The sequence below is a fragment of the Lycorma delicatula genome, chromosome 3 (assembly GCF_047948215.1).
Source record: "Lycorma delicatula isolate Av1 chromosome 3, ASM4794821v1, whole genome shotgun sequence".
Classification (NCBI taxonomy): domain Eukaryota; kingdom Metazoa; phylum Arthropoda; class Insecta; order Hemiptera; family Fulgoridae; genus Lycorma; species Lycorma delicatula.
Window position 1 is genome coordinate 191,121,838 of NC_134457.1, and position 22,911 is coordinate 191,144,748.

The following is a 22,911-nucleotide window of genomic DNA, read 5'->3' on the forward strand; positions in this document are numbered from 1 at the left end:
AAATCTATTAGACATAGATGTTGCAAAATAATGAACATATTCTCCTCACTTAAATCAATCGGTGCTCAGCAATCATGTGAGAAGTACATAGACAATTTTGAGGTTGCCTAAACGCGCAGTAGTTCTTAAGTTAATAAAATAATCTGTGTTGTGACATTAGGTATGTATAAATAATACTGATGTAAGTTTACATCAAATAAACAGTTTCGATTGTTTTTTTGTTTTTGAATTTATTGAGAAAACACTAGTCTGTGTTGCCCCGTATATATTATTACATAGGGCATTTGAAGACCGTCATGGTGGGATAAATGCGTAGTCTCGTATTAACTCTTTCGGTTTATTTTTTTACTATAATTCTTAATAAAGGGTAAATAGCTAATTTGTTTTTTACGTGTTTTTTAGCGATAAAATGGTTCGCAACTATGTAAGAAAAACTAACAGAGACAATTATTCAAAATAAACACTTGAAGAAACTATTAAAGAGATTAAAGCAGGACGCATAAATGCTTGCAAAACTAGCAAAAAATACAGTATACCATTAAACACAATAATGGACCATTTAAAAGGAAGAAGTGGGATAAAATCTAAATAATTTTGTAGATGCATTGCTATTTCAGTCCAAGATGAAAAACGGCTTGAAAATGGAAAAGTACGGATTTGGTTTATCCAGAAAGGAGGTATTAGTTATTTAAGGATGGTATTCCTGACGAAGATTGGTTTATTGGATTTTCAAAGAGGAATAACTTGTTTTTAAAAAAAAACACAAAGCGTAAAGGTACCTCGTAAAAAAAGTTGCTATCCTTTTACAATTGACGAATAATTTATATTGTTGTACAATACCATTAAAGATCTGGGATTGGAAAATAAACCAACAAGAATTTGGAACCTGGATGAAACTAGTTTCTGTACAGATCCTTCTAAGACAAAAATAATTGGCGGTAAAAACTTGCTTTGCACTCGCACTGTCACTGCTCGTGGCAGGAAAAACATAACGGTCTTAATGGTTGCTTCTGTTTCTGGAGATACAATTCCAAGACTGATAATTTTTTTAAAGGTAAAAATATCTGGGATCAATGACACGCCACAGAGTAGACTGGTTATCCTGGAGTCACGCATGTGGCATGTAAAAATGGTTGGGTGGAGACAGAAGTATTTGAAAATTATTTTGAAAAACATTTCTTGAAAACAATTAGTACTGAACGTACTGTCTTATTACGATGGGCATTGTACTCATATAAATAACAGATTCATAGAGATGGCTTCTCAAGGAAATGTAACGATTCTCCCATTATCCCCTCATACCAGTCATGTGCTATAGAATTTGGATATAAGTGTTTTTAAGCGCTGAAAACCACATAAGACCGGAAGTTGGTAAAGTGGCAAAGAAAGCATATCCGGAGTGAGGCTACCAAAAAAAAAATATTCAAAAATGATTGGGGAGATTTGCAGTTATTTAAATACGAGCATAATTTAAAAAATCTTCCAAAACGTTTCCAAAAAACTAGAATTTATCCATTTTCGCTAAATATTATATCAGATTCCGTGTACAGCGCGATTTCACTTAAGCAATGGAAGGAACCAAAAACAGCAGAAAAAGATCATAAAGATTCTACTGGAACAGTACAAAACGAAATGACTTCAATTATTGCAGAAACTGTTTTACATCCACCTATCATATTAAATATTATTCCTCACGAAGGAATACAGGACGTCGTGTTTCATCAGTTTGATGAACCACCTACAAAAATTTTGGCAACTGATGAAACATCAGCTGCAAAGCAAACACAATCTTCAAAAAGCAGTTCCTGGTTTTTACGCCCTTCACTGATTTTTGAAGGGCGAAACAGTGATTTTTGAAGATCTCGTTTTGCACAGCATAAAAAAATGCGCCACATGTACTTAATAAAGGAAGGTAAGCTGCAAGCGGAGCAGAAGAGATCACTGCAGAAGAGGTAAAGCATAGAATAGTTGAAGAAAATAAGCTCAAACAGAAATGTACAGTTAATTTCTTCTACCTCTAACAATGATAATGATAATTTATGCTCTATCTGTAAGTGCAATTTCCGGTATTATATTAATAACAAAGATTGGATTCAATACGTAACATGTGTCCAGCGGGTATGTGGTGTTTGCAGCAAAGATTCAAAGAAACGACAATATCAATGTGAACGATGTCTGGATTCAAATGAATATGTGAATAAATATCAATCAAAATCTTCACGTAATACACTATATTTGTAGCAACAAAATTTTTCTATTAATAATATATTTATATTTTAAACCTTCTTTTATTTTACTATACTCATTTATATATCAACAAAAAGCTCTTGTGTTATTATTTTTTTTTTTTTTAAATGGATAACTATAAAAATAAACAACTATTTTAATGCAGTAAAAAGAATTTTATAGCATGCTTGTTAATAAGTCTGATTTTGCCATGATACAAGTTTTCAAAACATTTTTACGTCAAAGTTATACTCTTGCCCATTTTCAGGGGAAAATGCACAGTAGTTGCTGTTTGGACAATATCTTATCAAAATGAAAATTTACAATGAAACTTAGAATTCTAGTTAATATCAATTAAACAGTAACTACTGTGCAAAGTACTTGATACCGACAGCGTTATGTATTTACATACCAGACTGAAAATACACAACCCAAAGGGGTGGTCTAGTGGTTAACGCGTCTTCCCAAATCAGCTGATTTGGAAGTCGAAAGTTACAGCGTTCAAGTCCTAGTAAAGCCAGATATTTTTACACGGATTTGATTACTAGATCAAGTGGATACCGGTGTTCTTTGGTGGTTGGGTTTCAATTAACCACACATCTCAGGAATGGTCGAACTGAGAATGTACAAGACTAAGACTTCATTTACACTCATACATATCATCCTCATTCATTCTCTGAAGAATTATCTAAACGGTAGTTACCGGAGGCTAAACAGGAAAAAGAAGAAGAAGACTGAAAATACACAGATTTAAATTCCAACTTTAAAAAAAACCAGTCTGCACTTACCCTACTTCACCTTTTAAAATTTAAAATGTAATTTATGATAGTTACTAGTTAAATTTTAAAATAATACTTTGTAATTTAATATTTTCATCATAAATTCAAATCAATCCGTAATAAGGCCAATTCAAATTCATACTTTATATGTAGTGTAATAACAATAATTGAAGAGAGTATGTTACAAATGCAAATAAGACTGATCTTGTACAAGCCCTGAGTTAATATTGGGAACAGGAAATTAAACGTAAGTTAATTCATGACAAAATTGTTGAATCTTGTCTGCAATAGATTAATATTTTTGAAATTTATGAATTTGTTATTAAATAAATTAACAGTTATAGTTCATTTAAAAACAAATATATTAGTTTGAAATTATATACCCAAACACTTTACTTAAAACAGTTCTCCGCACACATTTTAGATTTTAACTATTTGCAGAGGCGTGCCTTGGGCACGCCCTCCACAGCTAGGCCCTCGGGCGGGTTGCCCTGGCGGGCGGCGTCTCGGAATGGGATTATCAGGAGTTCAAACTTGATTATATCTTGTGTAAAATTTTTTTTTTTTTTTGAATGATGAAAATTGATATAACGAAGTGAAATTAGAAATTTAACTCCAGAAATTGATACTAACGAGTCGGAATTTTCCGCTAGTGATCGGTACATTCCGGTTCTAAGCACGCAAGCACGCGCACACACACACAGCCCACACATAAATGACCTTTAGTAGGGTAGGATATATTTCGGATCCTGCTAGTTGATTTGATCAGCATGAAAATGGAATCAAAATATTCATAAGATTCAGTTCACTAGTACTACAATTACTTTATTCTGAATTTAAAAAAATTGCTGTAAATCTCTAGCAAACCTCATTAATATTATTAAGAAAATAAATAAATATTTCTCTTATTATATAAAAACAAACGTTAACAAATAATCTGGTAAATCACATCTTAGCAGCAGAATATTAATTATTTATAAATATAATTTTTATCAGGTTGACCGCTACTCACATTTCACTTAAACTAACCAGAAACGCTACAATTTTTTTACTTATTTTAGCTGAATTTAACATATAAATGAAGTAGGATACACATAAAATAACTTTAATTTAATTTAAAATAAAAAGAAAGTATACAAAATCAAAAAAAAAGTTACACAAAACAAAGTTGAGACACAACTTAGACCGAAGATAGACTTATACCCTGAGACATAAACAGTAAGTCTCAATGTAAAGATTTTGAAGAAATTTAACAAGAAATTAATATGAAATAATAGAAATAGTAAACTGAATTTACTTAAAAATATTGTGGTAGATCATATCAAAATTAATTTTCATACATTTGCATCACTCTTTTAGTTTAAACGACCAGATTTGTTACGCATAAATTACACTTCAATTTAAATTAAGAAAGCACTACAAAACTAAACTTCGGTTTAATTGTAAAAACACTTGGAATAGACAAAATATTTAGTCTTGGGTTGTACTATATTTATATTACATTTACGTTTGTAATTATATATACATAGCATATTGCAAAAAGTTATTTACTGAAAAAAAATTATTTAGGTTTTATAATATGGTAGAAAAAAGGTCATAGCACATATGCACATTACGGAAAACACGCATCGTTTTAATTCCTTCCATGTACGAAGTAAAGGAAATATTGCAATCGTGAAAAATGTCGGTTTTTAGATTTCAACGGAAGTATCCATTTTGACCATTCCTGAATCCATTTTGATTAGTTTCGGCGTGACGTCTGTACGTACGTATGTACGTATCTTACATAACTCAAAAAGGATAAGGATGTTGAAATTTTGGATTTAGAACTGTAGTAACATCTAGTTGTGCACCTTCCCTTTTGATTGAAATCGAATGGACCAAAAGTGCCCAAAAATGCCCAAAATCCAAAAAAAAATTGGATTTTTACTTTTTCTTAACTGCAGTAATAATCCCTCATTGAGAGCTTTTCAACGATATGTATAAGTGATACTTATTTTCATTGGTTCCAGAGTTATAGCCAAATTAAAGGTTAATTAATAAAATATTTGGATCTTAGGGGAAAGCACATCGCCTCAAATCATACTTCATCTCTTTTTTTATAATTTAAATATACAGATTTATTAATAATTATTAACTTATGATTCTAAATAAATTTGTGTAAGTAATTTAATAGGCTTACAAGAAAGTCATGTGGTGTCCGCATCAGTTTTTATTGATTTTGTTAGCAATTTCGTGGGCTTTTTATCAGTGCTTTTTGTTAGTCTCCATTATATTAGTTTATCGATATATTATAATATAAAAAAACCTGACGACCATGAGACATGTTCTAACGAATGGGGGGGATTTTCTGCATATGCCCATATATATATATATATATATATATGTAAATAACGTTATGATACAACAGATCTTTGCGAAAGTATTAATCATAGAAGAAAAAACATCAGTTCAAAAATTAATTTAATAAATAAATAAATATTTATTAAATTAATAACGAGTTCACTTATTTTTTATATGTATTCCCTACTGTTTATTACGTCTAAGTTGCAACAAATTTCAAAGGGATATTTTGAAGTTCAGGACTTATAATGAGGTATCATCAGACTTTTTCATATCTAAAATTAATAAAATATATCATTTTTGATAAAGATAGTATTAAGTAAATTATTAATATATTAAATTTTAGATAAGATTTGACTTATTGGAACAATATCTGGAGTTGTAATAATCCCTTCAAAATTATTGAAATATTCCAAAAAATGAAATATTATATTAAAAATAATTTAATCTTTAATATTTATTAAATATTTTAATACCTTTATATATAAAAATAATGTATATTATCACAATATGAAATGTATACAAATCAAAATTTAGGTTAGTACTGTTTCCAAATCATAATTAGTAGATGGAATATAATTAACTGTACCTGTCGAAATGAACAAAATTATTAATAATCCTTTCAAAACAAAGGTTAATTAACTACCAGTTGACGTTGTCTGTTTTTTTTTTTAACTATTCTGTAATTGTTATTTATTTAATTGTGTTATGTTTTAAATTTAATCGCGGAATTATAAAAATAAAGTAATATTGATTATTAAAACAATATTTCGTGTTTTTTTTTTTTTTTTTAATATAAATTATCCTGGTCGGTAAAATTTATCCTGGTAAAAATGGTCGGCAGAATTTTGGGTTCGAAGGAAGAGGAAGGTAGACTCGGGAAGGCGGCTCTACGAGGCTAGGAACAGGACTTGATGAGGATTGCTTGCTTTGATGAAGTAACGCCCATGCGATGCATGACGACGCCGCGATCAAGGGGATTTTTATTTACTTATTTACATTGTTTTACAAGAGAAGTAGGATGAGATGCACTCACGTAAAGTGTGACGGAATGTTGTAATTTAAACAAAAAATAGGGTCGAAGCGTGGCGACTTGCAGGGTCAGGGAGGTAGTCTTTTTGCCTAGGATGTTCGGGTCCGCTCACATTCAAGAGTGGAGAGGTCGGGACTCGCCGATGATGGCATAAAGAATCCTCAAGGTATGAGTGGGTCGCGAAGTGAAGGATGTGCGAAACGTACATCTGGAACTGTTAGGGACAGGATGGGTAGCTCTTTAGCGGAAGGGCATAGCGGCTATCCGGAAGAGGTCGGTGTGTCCTAGTGAAGTTGGGGAGACCTCGGAGGGAAAGCCCCAGAAGGCGGCTAGCTAGGGAGGACAGAGACTTCTGCCACGACACTCCGATGTGACTGTGTTTTGCTTAACGGCGACAATCGGTTGCCTTGGGGGTGTTATTAGATAAGTAGTTATTTAATCTAAACAAAAAAAATATATAATTTATCCTAAATTTTTCTTTCTTTCATTTAGAAATAATAAATAGTGTATCTAAATAAATGAACTATGAACTTATTCGGATCGAATTATTATAATAGTATATAAATAGAATGCATTTGACCCATTTTCAAAATGATTCATCTAAATTAGAATTACTGCGATTACGACTCAATTAAAATGAACACAATTTTTAAGAATTATGGAACTCTTTTATGAGTCCTCTATGAAACTTGCTCCAATTATATAAACTACATCAATCGACAATCTAATTCCTACTACACTCTTTCCATCTTATTGGTTGTTTCTGATTTCATAGCATTACCGATACGGTTGTTATAATTACGATACAGTTGTTACTTATCCATAATTATGAGCAGTGGGTGTCTTAAATAGGATCCTCAAGATAAACTTACAAGAAGAAGTTGCAAGGTTGCAAGCTCCAGTGATCTGGAAGTCAGCTATACAGCCTAAAGTCATACGATTCGCTTCATCAGCCCAGTAGCATTTATTGGCAAACGTTTATTTACCAGACCATTGGCAAGCGATATATACTAGGGAAATGCAGCTCAATATTTTTGAAAAATTTTGTCGCCGAAATTCTCGTTTAATTTCTCTAGCATACAATTCTACAGCATATCCAAACAGGAATGTCCAGGTTGTGTTTGTGCAGTGAAAAAGAAAGAGCAAAAAAAAACTTTTCCGAAATGAAATTTGTTTTTAAATGAATTTCGCGCGTGAGTTTCTTATAACCGTAGCCGAAAATTGTGATTGTGTTCATTACCCTTTGTATAAAAATTTTTTATTCATCAGTAAACTCCTAGATTGGAGAAAATAGTCTCACGGACCATTTCTACACAGGTCTACACGGAGGATGACCACATCCTCCGTGTAGACCTGTGTAGTCTAATCCGATTTTTCTCATACGCTTAAATGCAAAACATTTATTAAAGATAATGAATGCATATAACGGTAATCTTCCAAAACTATAATATTCCGTCTTTCGTTTGATCTATTCAACTGTAGTTTATAATAGTAAATAATTTTAATTTATAGTTTTAAGTTTACAAAAACAAGTTTACTTGTAATGGAATGTTCTGAATTAACCTTTAATTTAACAAATAAACTTTTTTCATCCTTCAGTTATGCCTAGTACCACTTTTGAAAAATCATTTTTGAAAATTTTATCAGTTTATGTTTTTGATCAATTAGTTCAGTAGTTCTTAAATTACGCGTAGGAGAGAACAAAGAAAATACACACTGAGACTAAACCGATAATTTTATTCTTAAAATATAGTTACGATTTGCACATTTTTTTATCAATTACGCTATACAGAAAGTTTAACTAAAAAAAAAAATTAATTTAAATTATTTAATCTTAAAAATACCAACATTTTTTTATTAATATAACTCAAGATTTTAGCGATAATTATATTACAGACGATATTTTCCTTCCAATTTATTTTGATAATTAGTTTTAAATTAATTTCTTCTATCAATTTTTGAACCAGAAAAAACTAGTTTACAAATAAATGAGAAATATTTACATACATATTGCCTTAGTTAATTGTAAATTAACTGGAAGAGTATTTTTCAGCCATTACAATTACTTTGAAAGTAATATACTTGATTGCATTTTTACCGGTTCCAGCTTATACATTTTTTTAGTTTAATGTTTGTATTTTCTTATTAAAAAGAGCAACGAATTATTTATGTCTAAAATAATTAGAGTTTTATATACTTTAACTTTGAAAAAAACAAATTGAAAAGCCCTGTAGAGCCGTTATAATAGTTTCTTAAAAAGTACAAGTAAAATATAAAACAATAAAAATTGGATCATTATCAAATTAAATTTTCTCAAGTATTTTCTAAGGTTAGTAATAAATCAAAGTGAATAAAACTTTCTTATACCGCACAAAATAAGAATTTTCCCAAGTAATAAAAGTTTAACTTAGTGGAAAAAACAACAAAAATTTTAATTTACTTTATCTTAATTTTTACTTGCAAGCAACTTTTTAAATCTTTAAAGAAAAAAAGTTTATTTTTGCATACGATTTTAAAGGTACTGTTAGTCTATTAATATTAACCGCAAGTAAGGTGTTATACGTAAAGATTTCCTAATGTTTTAACACAATAATAATAATAATAATAATAATAATAATAATACCCGATCTCCGCGGCGGAGTGATAGCGTCTGGAGCCTTTTATCCCGAGGTCCTGTGTTCGAATTACGGTCAAACGCGGCGGGCAATTTTCATACGCTACAAATTTATAATCTCATAGAGATGGTAATTCTTTATTATGGTTAATTCGATAGAATTATGGTAATTCTATCGAATTACCATAAGCTGTCGATGCCTGTCATCTAAAAAATAAAGTAGTAATAATAATAATAGCAAAAATAAATAATAATTTTAATAAGTTCTATTAATACTTATTCAAGTTTAATATATGTTTAATATAGACTATAAAGCACCTAAAAATAATACCATATAATATAATTCAGCTTTTAAATTTATACTCGTACAATTATTAAAACGGTGTTTTTTTTTTTTATTAAGACAGAAAGTAAGGATATCTAATAAGCTTTATCTAATTAGCGATAATAATTTTAAATAATTTTCTGATAGTACGTACACCTTTCCTTTTTTCCTGTTTAGCCTCCGGGAATCACCATCAAGTATTACTTCAGAGGATGAATGAGGAATTTTATGAGTGTAAGTGACGTTGTAGTCTTGTACAGTCGCGGTCGACCATTTCTATCCACCGGGTTGGTCTAGTGGTGAACGCGTCTTCGCAAATCATCTGATTTGGAAGTCGAAAGTTCCAGCGTTCAAGTCCTAGTAAAGGCCAATTACTTATATACGGATTTGAATATTAGATCGTGGATACCGGTGTTCTTCGGTGGTTTGGTTTCAATTAACCACACATCTCAGAAATGGTCGACCTGAGATTGTTACACTTCACTTACACTCATACATATCATCCTCATTCATCCTCTGAAGTAATACCTGACCGTAATTCCCGGAGGCTAAACAGGAAAAAAGTAAGGAAGATCGACCATTTCTGAGATGTGTGGTTAACTGAAACCCAACCACCAAAAACACCGGTATCCACGATCTAGTATTCAAATCCGTATATAAAAGTAACTGCCTTTACTAGGACTTAAATGCTGGACCTTTCGACTTCGAAATCAACTGATCTGCGAAGACGCGTTCACCACTAGACCAACCAGGTGGGTCTGATAGTACAACACAATTTCCTAACCATACCGCACAACGCAGCCATCAGAACAAAATAATAATTATTGCTTTGCAACAATTTTTTTTTTGTTTAAATTATTACTGTAATACTATTATTATAGTAGCTAAAACATACTTCAATTTTTCTCTCCGTTAAAAAATCTATCTTTATTTGAAAATCCAAAAAAGGACGTGCACTGGTAAGCATTTATTAAACACTAGCAGACCCGGCTATGCTTCAATATTGCTAGATTTCAGTATATATATATATATATATATATATATATATATATATATATATATATAAAGATTAAATGAACACAATTGAAAGTTTGATAAAACATTAACGAAATGAACATTACGGAACCTCACAAAATTTAACCTTTCCCACTTTTACTTTTCCCTTTTCCCATTTTCCTTTTTTCCATTTTCATTTTTACCCCATCCCTTTCCCTTTCCGCCATTTCCCCCTTTTCCTCTCCCTTTCCCTTACCACCCACTATTTACTTATTTCCCTTTCCCCTTCCTCTTTCCCCTCTTTCTCCTTTTATTTTTTCTCTTTTCCTCCTTTCCATCTCCTATTTCCGTTTTTCCTTTTCCCCGTTTTCCCATTCTTTCCTCTTTACCCTTCTTCCCTTTTTATCTTCTTCCCTTTTACCTCTTTCTATGTTTTTCTACTTTCCTTTTCCAATTTTTCCCTTTCTCCCTTTTTCCCGTGAGTAAATAGGTCCAGTAGTTTTTTAGTCTATAGCGGACACACATATCGGAAACATTGAAATGGAATCGTAAAATATTTAATATAGCGTGTGTTGCTTTTACGTCCAACAGATAGTGTTGGTTTTTAAACAAAAGACACATGTTTTTACCTGTCACAGGTGTGACATCTTAGGTAAAGAAATGCAAGGTTGTGACATTTCAAAGCAAACGTTGTAGAACTTTTTGGAGATTTAAGATTTTGAACAAACGAACATTTACATTTTGAATTATATAGATTCGTAATTAAATGTTATTTATATTTATTCTATGTTGAATTCATAAGTAGAATAAACTCAGTCTGTTAATGTCAGCAACTGATTGTAAATGAACAACCCTACTCCCAGTGAAATTAATTCCGATTAGTATTTCTTATCCTCAAGTGCATTAGATACCATATGAATATATGGTGTTGGAAAGATAGTATGAAAACATAAATGAATATATTTTCTACGAGTAACAATGTCAAAAAAGGAATTGTATTCTCAGATATAGTTTTTATCTTAAAATAAGAATACTGGTTCTACATTAGTTTGAATATTTATTGTCATTTACTTTTAATTTAACTAAGATTTCTTACAGCAAACTAATTTTAATAAAATTTGGAATTAATTTTTAAATTACATACACAGAATACTTTAATTTGTTACAAATTAAAAAAAAAAAAAAATATATATATATATATATATATATAATAATAGTAATTACTGATTACAGTTAAAATTTATTCATAATTTTAGAAAATTATACAGAGAATTCTTGCTGGAATTAGATAAGTTTCCCAAAACGATGATACAAGAAAAATTTGAGTAACAATTTGGATTATTTAAATAATACTTTTCATAAACTTTACAATCAATAATTTTTTTAGAGATAAATTTTTGACTGAACTGATCTGAAAGACCTTAATGGAGCAAAATATTTTCAGCTTAATTAAACTTTGTTTTTAAAAAATATAATTTAACACAAAATTACATTTTCTCACCTTAAAAGGTAAACAATTTAGCTCTTTTTTTATTGTAAATTAAGGCCACCATCAAGAATATCTGCAGTAATTTATTCTCATTAAGGTCTACTGGCTGGAAAATAAAGGAAAATTATTATTTTTATTGGACCAAAGTTAAAATTTTAAACTATTGTGATCTAGATTTAAACTAACGATGCTATATACTAAAATTCTACAAATGTTCTAGAAGTTAGAAAAATTAAAATTACGTTTGTAGTTGGTACATGAAGACTGGAACTAGTGAAAGTTAAGTAAGTTAAAAGCTAGAAAAAACGGTGAAAATATAAAAAAAATAATAAGTATCAGGAAACTAATTAAAAGAAAATAATTTCATTTAACGTATTAAAAAGAAATGCAAAAAATCAAACTTCAAATAACTTCTTAAATATAGCCTTCAATTAATACATTAAGTTTTTTTTTAATGATAATAAGAGGCAATTTAAAACCCTCTATCAGTTAAAATAAAAATATTATTTTATGATAATCGTAGAACTATAAAGATAATGTAATTTATTTTCCTGGCCTATTTTCAGTAATTAATTTAATAAATTATATCCGCCCAAGTTAATTTTCTGTATAGTATTTACTTACTTAGATGCATTTCAGATAATTCATCCATCTTCAGAAAATCAGTCACTGGAGCTCATCATAACAAATCTAAATAGAAATTTAAAATTACAGCAGTAAATTTCCTAAAATCTTACAATAAAAGATAAATATTTCTGTGTCCAGAACAGTTATCTTTGGTAACAATAATCTAGTAGAAGTAAGTGTGTGTTTGGCATTAAAATGATCAAGTATCATACAAACAAGTGGAAGAAAAATAATTACATCAATTTTTATAAATAATACGAATAATGGAACTGAAAGTTTATAAAAATTGTATGTGACCTGAAGTAAGTAGGAATGATCCAACTCTATCAGCTAGTGATTTTTTCAGCATTACACTATACGCAGAAGTTTTCAATTTATTTTTATAAGTATTAAAATATAAATAATTTGTATAAAATATATAAAAAAAGTTATTTTTAGTAGTAGATTATACAATATAATATAAAGATATAAAATATTAAAACATGTTGTACCATATTGTATTTAAAAGCTTGAGTACTGACTTGTTAACTATTGTTTTGGTGTATAGTTGCTGAGCAAACAGACTGTACATATGAAAACAAGTATACCTCACAGTGCTCTAGATGAAAATACTGAACTTTGTTCGTACATTTGTCTCAAGGGACTAGTTTCTATCCTTTACAGATTATATTGGTTTCGATTATTCGTTGAATGATTTCAGGTAAGTAAATCAGTTACAATTATATCCCTAAGGTATTTTACGGTTGGAAGTGGAATTGTTGTTGTAGCTTTGAAATTTAAATAAAAATTATGGTTTATGCAGAAATAAATATTCTAAACAAAATTTCTGTCAATTTCATTACACACTGCTTTGGAATTTAATAATGTAATCAATTTTAGTTGCTGTTAAAGCAGATTTTAGTTGCAGTAGAAGAAGACACTTTCTTGTAATACTGCAATTAGCATTTGACACCTTGAAAGAGTTTGTGTAAACCCAACAGTAAAGTTATGTATTTTATATATATATATATATATAATATATATATATAAAATATATATATATATAAAATACATAACTTAAAATAATAGTATTAAAATAATAATAACATAAAATAGGATAAGGAGATTAGCTTGATCAATAACAGAACTACAGATACTAACCACACTATCCTATATATCACACTATTCATTTTTAATATTTGTACTTTTTAAGTAAATATTTCCATTTCTATTTTTTCACTACATACATCTTTTTCAACTGTATACGAATATATAAATATTATTATTTTTTTTAATATAAAGATCAATAACTAACAAGAATCTCACTAATAACATTTTGAGTAAACTAATCAGCGGTTATTAATTAGTAAAATATGTAACAAAGAACATAGTAAGAAATAAGTATCAATAATTTGATACAATGGAACTTAGAAATGATAAATTTTTAAAGTACACAGAACGATAAAGTCTACAGTAAGAATTTGAAGAAATATAGAAATTTGAAGAAATATAATTTTAAAATAAGGATCTGTCTAAAACAGATTTTAGCCAATCAGAATTTGATGAGTTCATTCAATATTATTCCTGGATTGTTCCCTTATTATTTCTTAAAACACACAAAAATTAAGTTGAATTATTTTCTATCACAGAAATTGATGGAATGCAAATGACAAAAACAATTTTTGTAAAATCTTTGTTAACATAATAAATCAGATTAATTATTTCAGATTAAATGTGTCTGATTTAGATTAAAGTAGGAGTAACTGTCAAAATCTTAATAAATAAAAATTTTATTTCACCATTATTCCCGTTTTAAATTAATAAAATTTAGGAATAAGTAACAAATTTTTACTTAATAAAGACTGTATTTTATCAAATTCTTAGTAACTGACCTATTTATTATTACTTTTTCCCATCACACCCATACCATAAATAATACAAATCGGCTCATACAAATTGGTTTTATACATCAGTGTAGAATAATAACTAACATTAGTTAAATTAATATTTCCCTGTATTATACACAAAAAAGTAGTTTAAAGTAATTTCTAAGTATTTAGTTTTAACAGTAAAATATTTCAAATAAAAAACTTTCTTCATCCCTGATCTATAACTTTATCTATAAAAAGTTTTAACATATTTGTTACAGTCTACAGAAGTTTAAACAAATCGAACTTATAGTTTTGGGATATAACTTTAAAATTCATGAATACCTTTAGTGATATCAATACAATAACTCCTCAATAAGTTTAAAAAAATACAAAAGTTACAAGCAAAATATTTTAATCTAAAAGGGCTATATCAGTTAAAAATATCTTGTGAATCTCCTAATTAATTGCTTTACATTTTATTTTGGTTGTAAATTCTAATATAAAATTTTACCCAGAATTTGTTTGTTTACCACAAAATTATTTTAAAACAGATAATCTTTGTTGTGAGATTTTACTACTTTAAAATTAAATAGTGTTAAGGTAGATGTAGATTTTATGATGTGACAAAGGAATGAATATAACATTAATATTAACAGAAGTTAAAACAGCTATTGAATTCAAATTTCAGATTCTTTATATTTACAATAAAACATCTTAAAAGTACCCATTCATATCAACAATAATAGTAGTTAGAAATTTTTAAAAATTCAGAGTCTGATATACGTAAAGATTTATTTAATCCAAGATATTAAGGTAGAGATTAAATATTAATGCTGTACTGTAAATGTATTCAACAACCATAATGCCCACTACCTATCGAGGTAAGTATAACATTTCACTATCTAAACATTACATAAATTTCGCCACTTGGGCACAACCTCCGTAGCCTTAGGCTCCAGCCTCGGTTCATATTTAAAGAGGCTTATTTGATTATTGTATTACCATATTCCCCCTATTGAAAACGCTTCTGCGAGAGCTTCTCTATGCATACAAAAGAGATATATATATACATATATATCAGTTGTTTCCAAAGTGTTTTCATATAAACCGCTATAGACCTCATCGAATTTCTTTTTTTAAATAAATAAATACATTCTTTCCTTATTTTAACAAAAATATTTTGAAGATAATAGATTTATCTTTATCCTTATTTATTTATTTTTTTAAAAGGTTTTTAATACTTACCGCACCATAATTAAATGATTATGTTAATTAATTTTATAAAACTTTGAAACTTCTTTTAGCCAACTAATTTATAATATGAACCTATTACGTGAAATCTGAAATCGCAAAAATTAATACAAGTATCTAAACAATTTTATAATTTTCTAAAGGGAAGTATGAAAAGTGTTAACGAACAAAGTATTTTATGAAGTGATTTATAAAAGATAAATATATCCAGTACTGTTAGCTATGAAGCCTTCCCTGTATAACCATTGCCTTTTTGCAAGCCCGACAAATCCCAATCCAATTAAAAAAAACCTTATTAAATATCATTTTAATTTTTGATAATTCTGTAAAGCATATTAATGGAGAAAGATACACTTTTATAAAACAATGAAATATGTATTAGTCATTTTTTTTTCTTTGAAAGAATAATCAGTGAAGAAGGAACACAATTATAGTCCTGAAAAGATCATACAGTACATTGTTAGATATTTAGAAAGTTGTGAATATTCCCTGCTTTAATAATTTTTGTTATCTATCTTCTAAAATTAAATGTTGAGAAAAACAATAAAAACTGTTTCTAATCAAGAAAGGTATTAAATAACTAAAATGTCAGTACTGGCTTATAAACAGAACAAGCTAAGACATAATTTCCTAAATTGTAAAAAGTATGTATTTTCTGGTTTTCATAATAAAGTATAATATTTCTACAGATAATTATATTACCATAGTGTAAGATAAGTGTAAACTTAAAAAACCTAATCTATCAGCTTCTTTTATAGAAAAATAATAATTTACCTTATTGGAAGGAAAAATTAATTTAAATTTTCTTTATTATCAGATTGATTGTATGAATGACATACAAACAGTATAGTTTGCTGAAGGAAGACAACAATCAAATTAAATGAGTCATATTTATGTCATAATAGTTTTGATATATTCTGTTTACTAATCAAGTAGTTACATATATCATGATGTTTTTTTAATACTTCAAAAGCATAACTGAACTTTCTTTTAAGAAATGGATTTCATAAAAATTTCTTGTAGCATTTAGAATATAAATTCTTGGTCGAAAATTATGAATGGAAATATCAAAATTGTAACTAAAACCTTTTACGAATAAAACAAAAAGTATGAAGTTGCTTTCACTTTTAAAAGTGCTCATGAAGGTGAAATATTTACCAGTGAGCTGCTATAGGAGTTTAGACATTTACTTTCTCAGGACTCTTGCCAAAAATAAGAAATTACAAAAATTAACGAGCTTATCTTTTGGTACATCGTATTTAATTTCATTATTCAATTTAATAAAAATATTTAAGCAATGAAAGGAAAGGAAATATTATTATAAACAATTTTCAAGGAATTTTTTTTAATATATAATGAGATTCCTTTTCCTATCTTGCAGAAAGAGTGCTTTTGTGATAAATTGTGGGTACATGATAATAAAAGACTACAGGAAATATCATTAAAGCGAATAATATATTCAGTAATATTCACATGAAATAATTTTTTATCATTCTGTTTACTGTGTACTCCTACTCATACTATATAGTTTAATATATCATTGACATCATTTATACAGTAAGAGATCTGATTGTAAAACAAGAAACAGGCTTTGAATAATGTTTATGAATAACATTTCTTCAAAGTTTTTTAAAATTTTATTGCCATATTATTTTGTTCTCAACAGTTTTTCTTTACACTAAATTTGAACATTTCATAAATATATATCTATTTATTTATTTGCCATTTTATCAATGGAAATTACAATTATAAATTTTATCTTTATTTAGTAAACTTTATTATTTAAAATTACTGACATAACTACATCAAATTCAGTATTTGTATGTGGCCAATCTATATAAATATATATATACTTTTTTCTCTCTGGCAAATAAATAATCAGATCAGTTTTGCAGTTTACGTGATACTTTCATGGTTTTATATGATAATCCAACACAAAAATTTTATTAAAAAATTAAAAATAAGTTACCATTTCTAGCATTTACTGCATTGTATACTTCTTTACACTAACCCAATTAATGGAATCGTGGAAATTCAAATTAATAGTGGTGTTTACTGTCAGAATTAAACGATGAATTATTCAAATCAGTTTTGACAAGTATCTGAGGATTTTTCACCACTCATTGGATTAATATCATCTTTCTGTTACAAAATGCATATAAATCTACATCCATGGTTATAATAGAAAAAGAAACAACACAAAAGTAACAATTAGAGTGCCAATTTAAAAAAATAGCTGGCTTAACTTAAAATTAATTCTACATTCAACAAAAGGATTTAGTTTTTGATGTTGTAAAATAACCCCATGTCTAAACTACCTTTAATTAATTTTTAATTTAAAAAAGGTTTGGCTAATTATTTAATGTAATATTCTACAGTCAGCAAAGACCAACTTGAACTGGAACTTGGGGAATACCAAGGGGGATTTAGGCCATGGAGAGGTTGCCCGGAGCAAATAATATCCTTAAAACTTATGATGGACTTATATAAAAGACGGAAAAAACAACTAATAATCACCTTCGTCGACTTTAAAAGGGCCTATGATTGTATACACCGACCATCCATGCTGAATATTCTGAGAAACCTGGGCCTTCACCCTAAACTCGTAAACATGATAAAATTAACTTTAACCAATACCCAGTCCAGAGTGAAATTCAGAGGTGAACTCTCTCAACCCTTCTACATAAAAACTGGATTGAGGCAAGGAGACGGCCTCTCACCACTCCTTTTTAACTGCGCCCTCGGATTTGTCATGAGAAAATGGTATGAAATAAATCCCAAAAATATAAAAATGGGTACTAAGAAAAACTACACCAGACTAAATTGCCTGGGATTTGCAGATGACCTCGCTCTTTTAGCAAATAATATTTAAGAAGCCAAAACACAAATCATGAGCCTTCAGAACCTAGCACAAAAGATAGGGCTTCATATCTCTTTCGAAAAAACTGAACTAATGGCCATAGATCCTCTGGTAATAGAGCACATTACGGTAAACAATCAGAAAATTAAAATAGTAAAACAATTTAAATATCTAGGGGAAATAATAACTTATAATTTAAATGAAAAAGTGACATGGCAAAACAGGACAAATAAAATGATTAAATCCCAAAAATTAAGTTGGTCAACATATAACAAAAAATGCCTTTCTGCTAAAACAAAACTTAAACATTATAAAACTGTAGTTCAGCCAGAAGTCACCTACGGAAGCGAGACCCTTTTCAAAATCACTTAGAAAAACCGAATTGAAAAAATTCTGAAAATAGAGAGGAGAATTGTCAGAACGTGTATCAATAAAAAACACCAAAAAGAAGGCCAATGGTGGATTGTGCCAAATGAGGTGGTGTATCGAGAAATAGAGCCTGTTACTGATACTATGCGGAAAAAAAGAATCTCTTTCTTCGGTCATCTCATAAGGACACCGCAAACAAGACTGTCAAGAAATATCATTGAAAAGCTCTGGTTCCAAAAGCTAGAAGTAGGATGGATCAAAGAAATTAGAGAAGATATGAAAGAATTGGGAATTTCCCTGAATGACCTACAGAATAAAACTGGAAAAATTACAAAGCTAAAAGATAAAAGCATTAGATTTAAACAAAAGACAGACAAACGACAAAATACAACGAAGAGGGTGTTTACGGATGAAGAAAAGAAAGCAAGATCTGAACGGATGAAGAAATACTGGGCAGCTCGAAAGAGTAAAATAACACGCTTTTCTCAGAAAAGATCCAACTAAAATTGACTTAAGTGGTCCCATGTTGGCCGTAAAAGCATAATAATAATAATAATAATAATAATAATAATAATAATAATAATAATTCTACAGTCAACTACAAAAAAATCAATTCTAAATAATCAATAAATTATACTATATTACACTTAAATATCTTTAATGATGAAAATTAAAGTTGCTAAAATGAAAATTTTCCACTCTTATGGATTGAGTAATTAATTTAGTAAAGTATACTGTGTTTGATTACCCACAACTTGGAGGTATCCTATTTGGCTTATCATCGGATTGGTGTTGACTTGGCACATATAATAACCTCGGTCATCTTGTTGTACACCACTAACATGTAGTTGCCATGTTTTTTGGTTATCATGTGAAACGCTGAACCTTGGGACTCTTGCTACTACATGACGATGTATAGTCAGTATCATCTGTCGATCTATATGGATCCATGCAACCTAAAAAAAAAGAAATACCATAAACTAATAATGAAAATAAATGTATGCATAAAATATTAAAACAGTTAGTTGCTAGAAAGAAGTCAGTACAAGATTTTAAAAAGATAATAAATACATAAACTGTAAAGTCACTTCCACGTGCAGAAAATTGGAAAATTTAAAAAAGAGAAGTGAATAAAATATTTGAAGGGAGTTGGGAAGCAAAAGATGAGATTAATGAGTTTTCTTAATATACACTATTCAGGAAATTAAAAAAAGGGAGAAATGCCAATGGAATCATTCTAAACAAAGACACAGAAAAATGTATAAAAAATTATTATGTTTACATTTCATAGGATACTAATTACTGCAGAGTAGGAAAGTCTTGCTTGTGAAACAATTGTTCATGCCATCAATTTAACATAAAAATGATATAATTAAGCAATCACTGAATAAATAGAGAAAATTATGGAAGAGGAACAAGGTAAAAATTGTTATAGAAAATAATGGGAAGATATAGAAATGGGAGGATTCTGATAATTTGATTGACATCAGAGGGGAAGACCAAGTAGCGAGAAAGTAATGATTGGATACAAGAAATTAGAGGAGAGATCAAAGCTGGAAAGTTCTGCATGGAAAATAAAATGCTTCTAACAAATGGTTGATTAGGAATCATGAAGTAAGAGTGTGTACATGAAAATCACCAATAGATGAAAATTATTGAAGGAAGACTCAGAAATACAATATAAAAGGCACACAGATTATCAAGAATCAACATTATACTTTGTTAATCGGATGGGCGGGACTACAGAAAATGGGCAGGACTACGGATGGGCGAATTAAATCCCTGCAGAAAATTATTTATAACTTTTTTAATATTTAACCAATTTTCATGAAACAAAATGCATTTTGCTCCTTACAGTGGTAGAATTTATTACATGATATCTCATTTATTCATTGCAGGTATCACGGCACAATGTGTAACCTTGCATGAGCTGGCATCCCAGTATAAAGTATGGCGGTCCGTGATACAAGGGTACAGAGATGGTAGTGAAATGTGAAAGGACCTTGTGTCTCAGTAGATGCAAAGACTATAAGGAATTGCCACTTGAAACTAGTGGACACAGGTGTTAGAAGACGCGGTCACCCCTCAACATTCAGGACGGAGGGAAATATGCAAGTGGGTCAGGAAATGTTCACTCGAAGTCATCCAAAATCAAAAAGACAAGAATCTCACAAAAGTGGTTTAACCTGACACAATCTGAAATTTTCTGAAGAAAGAGCTGAATTTTCATCCATCAAAACCATACTACTGCCAGAAATTATCACTGGAAGACTGTGATCATCGGTTGGAATGTGGGCAATTGATGCTTGCTTAGTATGAAGACTGGTCTGATATTTTCAGTAATATCCTGAGATCAGATGAAACTGTGTTTCATTTTGGGGGTTTGTTAACCAGCACAATTGTTAATATTGGTCAACAGAGGATCCAAAGGTGGTTGTTGAAAAAGCCAACATTGACCAAAGGTCACAGTGTGGGATGGCTTGACATCCATGAAAGTTGTGGGTCCATATCTCATTCAGGACACAATGAAATAGGAATGGTACCTTCATATGCTTGAAGATTATGTTCATGGTATTGTATTCACATGGGACAATTACAACCTAATTGTTATGCAAGATGGAGCCCTGCCTCACTTTGCAAGTCTTGTCCGTGCGTGGATAGGCACCCATTTTCCAGAACAGTGATTGGGACATCATAGCTCCCTTGAATGACAAGCAAGGAGTCCTGACCTAATTTCCTGTGGGGGGTGGGTGAAAGAGAAAGTATCACACAAAACAAAACATTCTTGATGAATTGGTGGAGCGAATTTGCCAAGCTCTTGGAAATATACCGCTGGATTATCTGTAGAAGTCTGTTGCAAACATCCCCATACGTTTTTGAAAACTGGTAGACAATGGTGGTGCTTATGTGGGATGCATAATGATTCTACCATTGTAAGGAACAAAGTCATTTTTCTTTCATGAAAATTAGTTAAGTATTAAAAAAGAAATAAACAATTTTCAAAGAAGTGGGATACTGCTCACTTTGTCAGCACTCATTCACTTATGGTAGTAGAAATAAAAGCAGAATTGGAGAAAGTTAAAAATGAAAGAAAATAAACAAAAGGAATATGAAAAACATAAAAATTAAAAAGTAGGGAAGAAGCTAGCTGAAGTAGTGATATGACAAAAAAAAAGGGAACTATGCTAATAAATTTTGGCTAAGAATGAAATATTCCATTCAAACAGTAGCAGAACCTACAATTCCCTTTATTAAGGGAATAAGAATAAAAAGATCATAGATTACTAGAAGGGTTTCTGAAAAAATTGAAAGCAGAAGAAAATACAAAAACAGTAAAGAAGAAGATGAAAAGAGGTTCTGTAGGAAATTGAATAATAAATTAATAAACACCTCATAGAAAGCAAAAGGAGGTCATTTATTGCTTCCACCTTTTAAATTCAGGATATTTTGGCTTCCAGGAATTCTGTTTCCTACAGCCTCCTTAAATAAAAAAAGTATGCTTTCCTGTACTTATGAGTCCCATCAGTTAAGAATTGATATTCAATATCAGAACATTTCTAATTAAGCTTTTGTATCTAGAACTCTAACTTCACTTGTCTCTTTTAATAATGAAAATTGAAGTACATTTGGGCATTAATTTAAGAAAGGTCTTCTGCTTCTTGAATTGGGTAAAATATTAACTAGTATTGTATAATTTACCTTAATAACAAGTAATGACATAAGTAACTGCAAATAATACTACTCAAAGTCTTTTATTTTTCAAAACAGTTCATCAAAACTATTTTATTTTTCTTTTAAAGGATCAAAACTGAAAAAAGTTAAGTAAAAAGGTCTTGATTCTTCTTATGTTCAACACTTTAGCTCTCTAACACTCTCAGCTGACTAAATATAATTGACACTGAAACCGATATTTTTAAAATGTTGTTTACATCTTCAAAGGCAAGAAAAAACAAACAAATTTGTAGTAAATAGGTTCATAACTCTTTGCCTCTAGTCATTTTAATGTAAAATGTTGAAATATTTGATGTTTAATCTGTACCTTTTGTGTTGTGCTTCTAGGGACTAATTTATAGAAAAAGGTTTCACGTTGAATCGACTTGTTTTCCCTAAGTTCCTTAATCCTGTAATTAAGGAAAAAAGAAGAAATTC

At 29.5% G+C, this 22,911-nt stretch overlaps 1 protein-coding gene and 1 pseudogene across 1 annotated transcript in view; one reads left to right on the forward strand and one right to left on the reverse strand.

Annotated features, from left to right (window-relative positions):
- The window catches only part of LOC142321058 (lachesin-like), a 438,367-nt gene that overhangs the window by 203,818 nt on the left and 211,638 nt on the right, over window positions 1-22,911 (reverse strand). Inside the window, exon 3 of the mRNA XM_075359063.1 lies at window positions 19,511-19,718. Coding sequence (XP_075215178.1) covers window positions 19,511-19,718 — 208 coding nt within the window. The remainder of the gene's footprint in view (window positions 1-19,510; window positions 19,719-22,911) is intronic.
- LOC142320771 (uncharacterized) lies at window positions 410-1,857 on the forward strand (annotated as a pseudogene).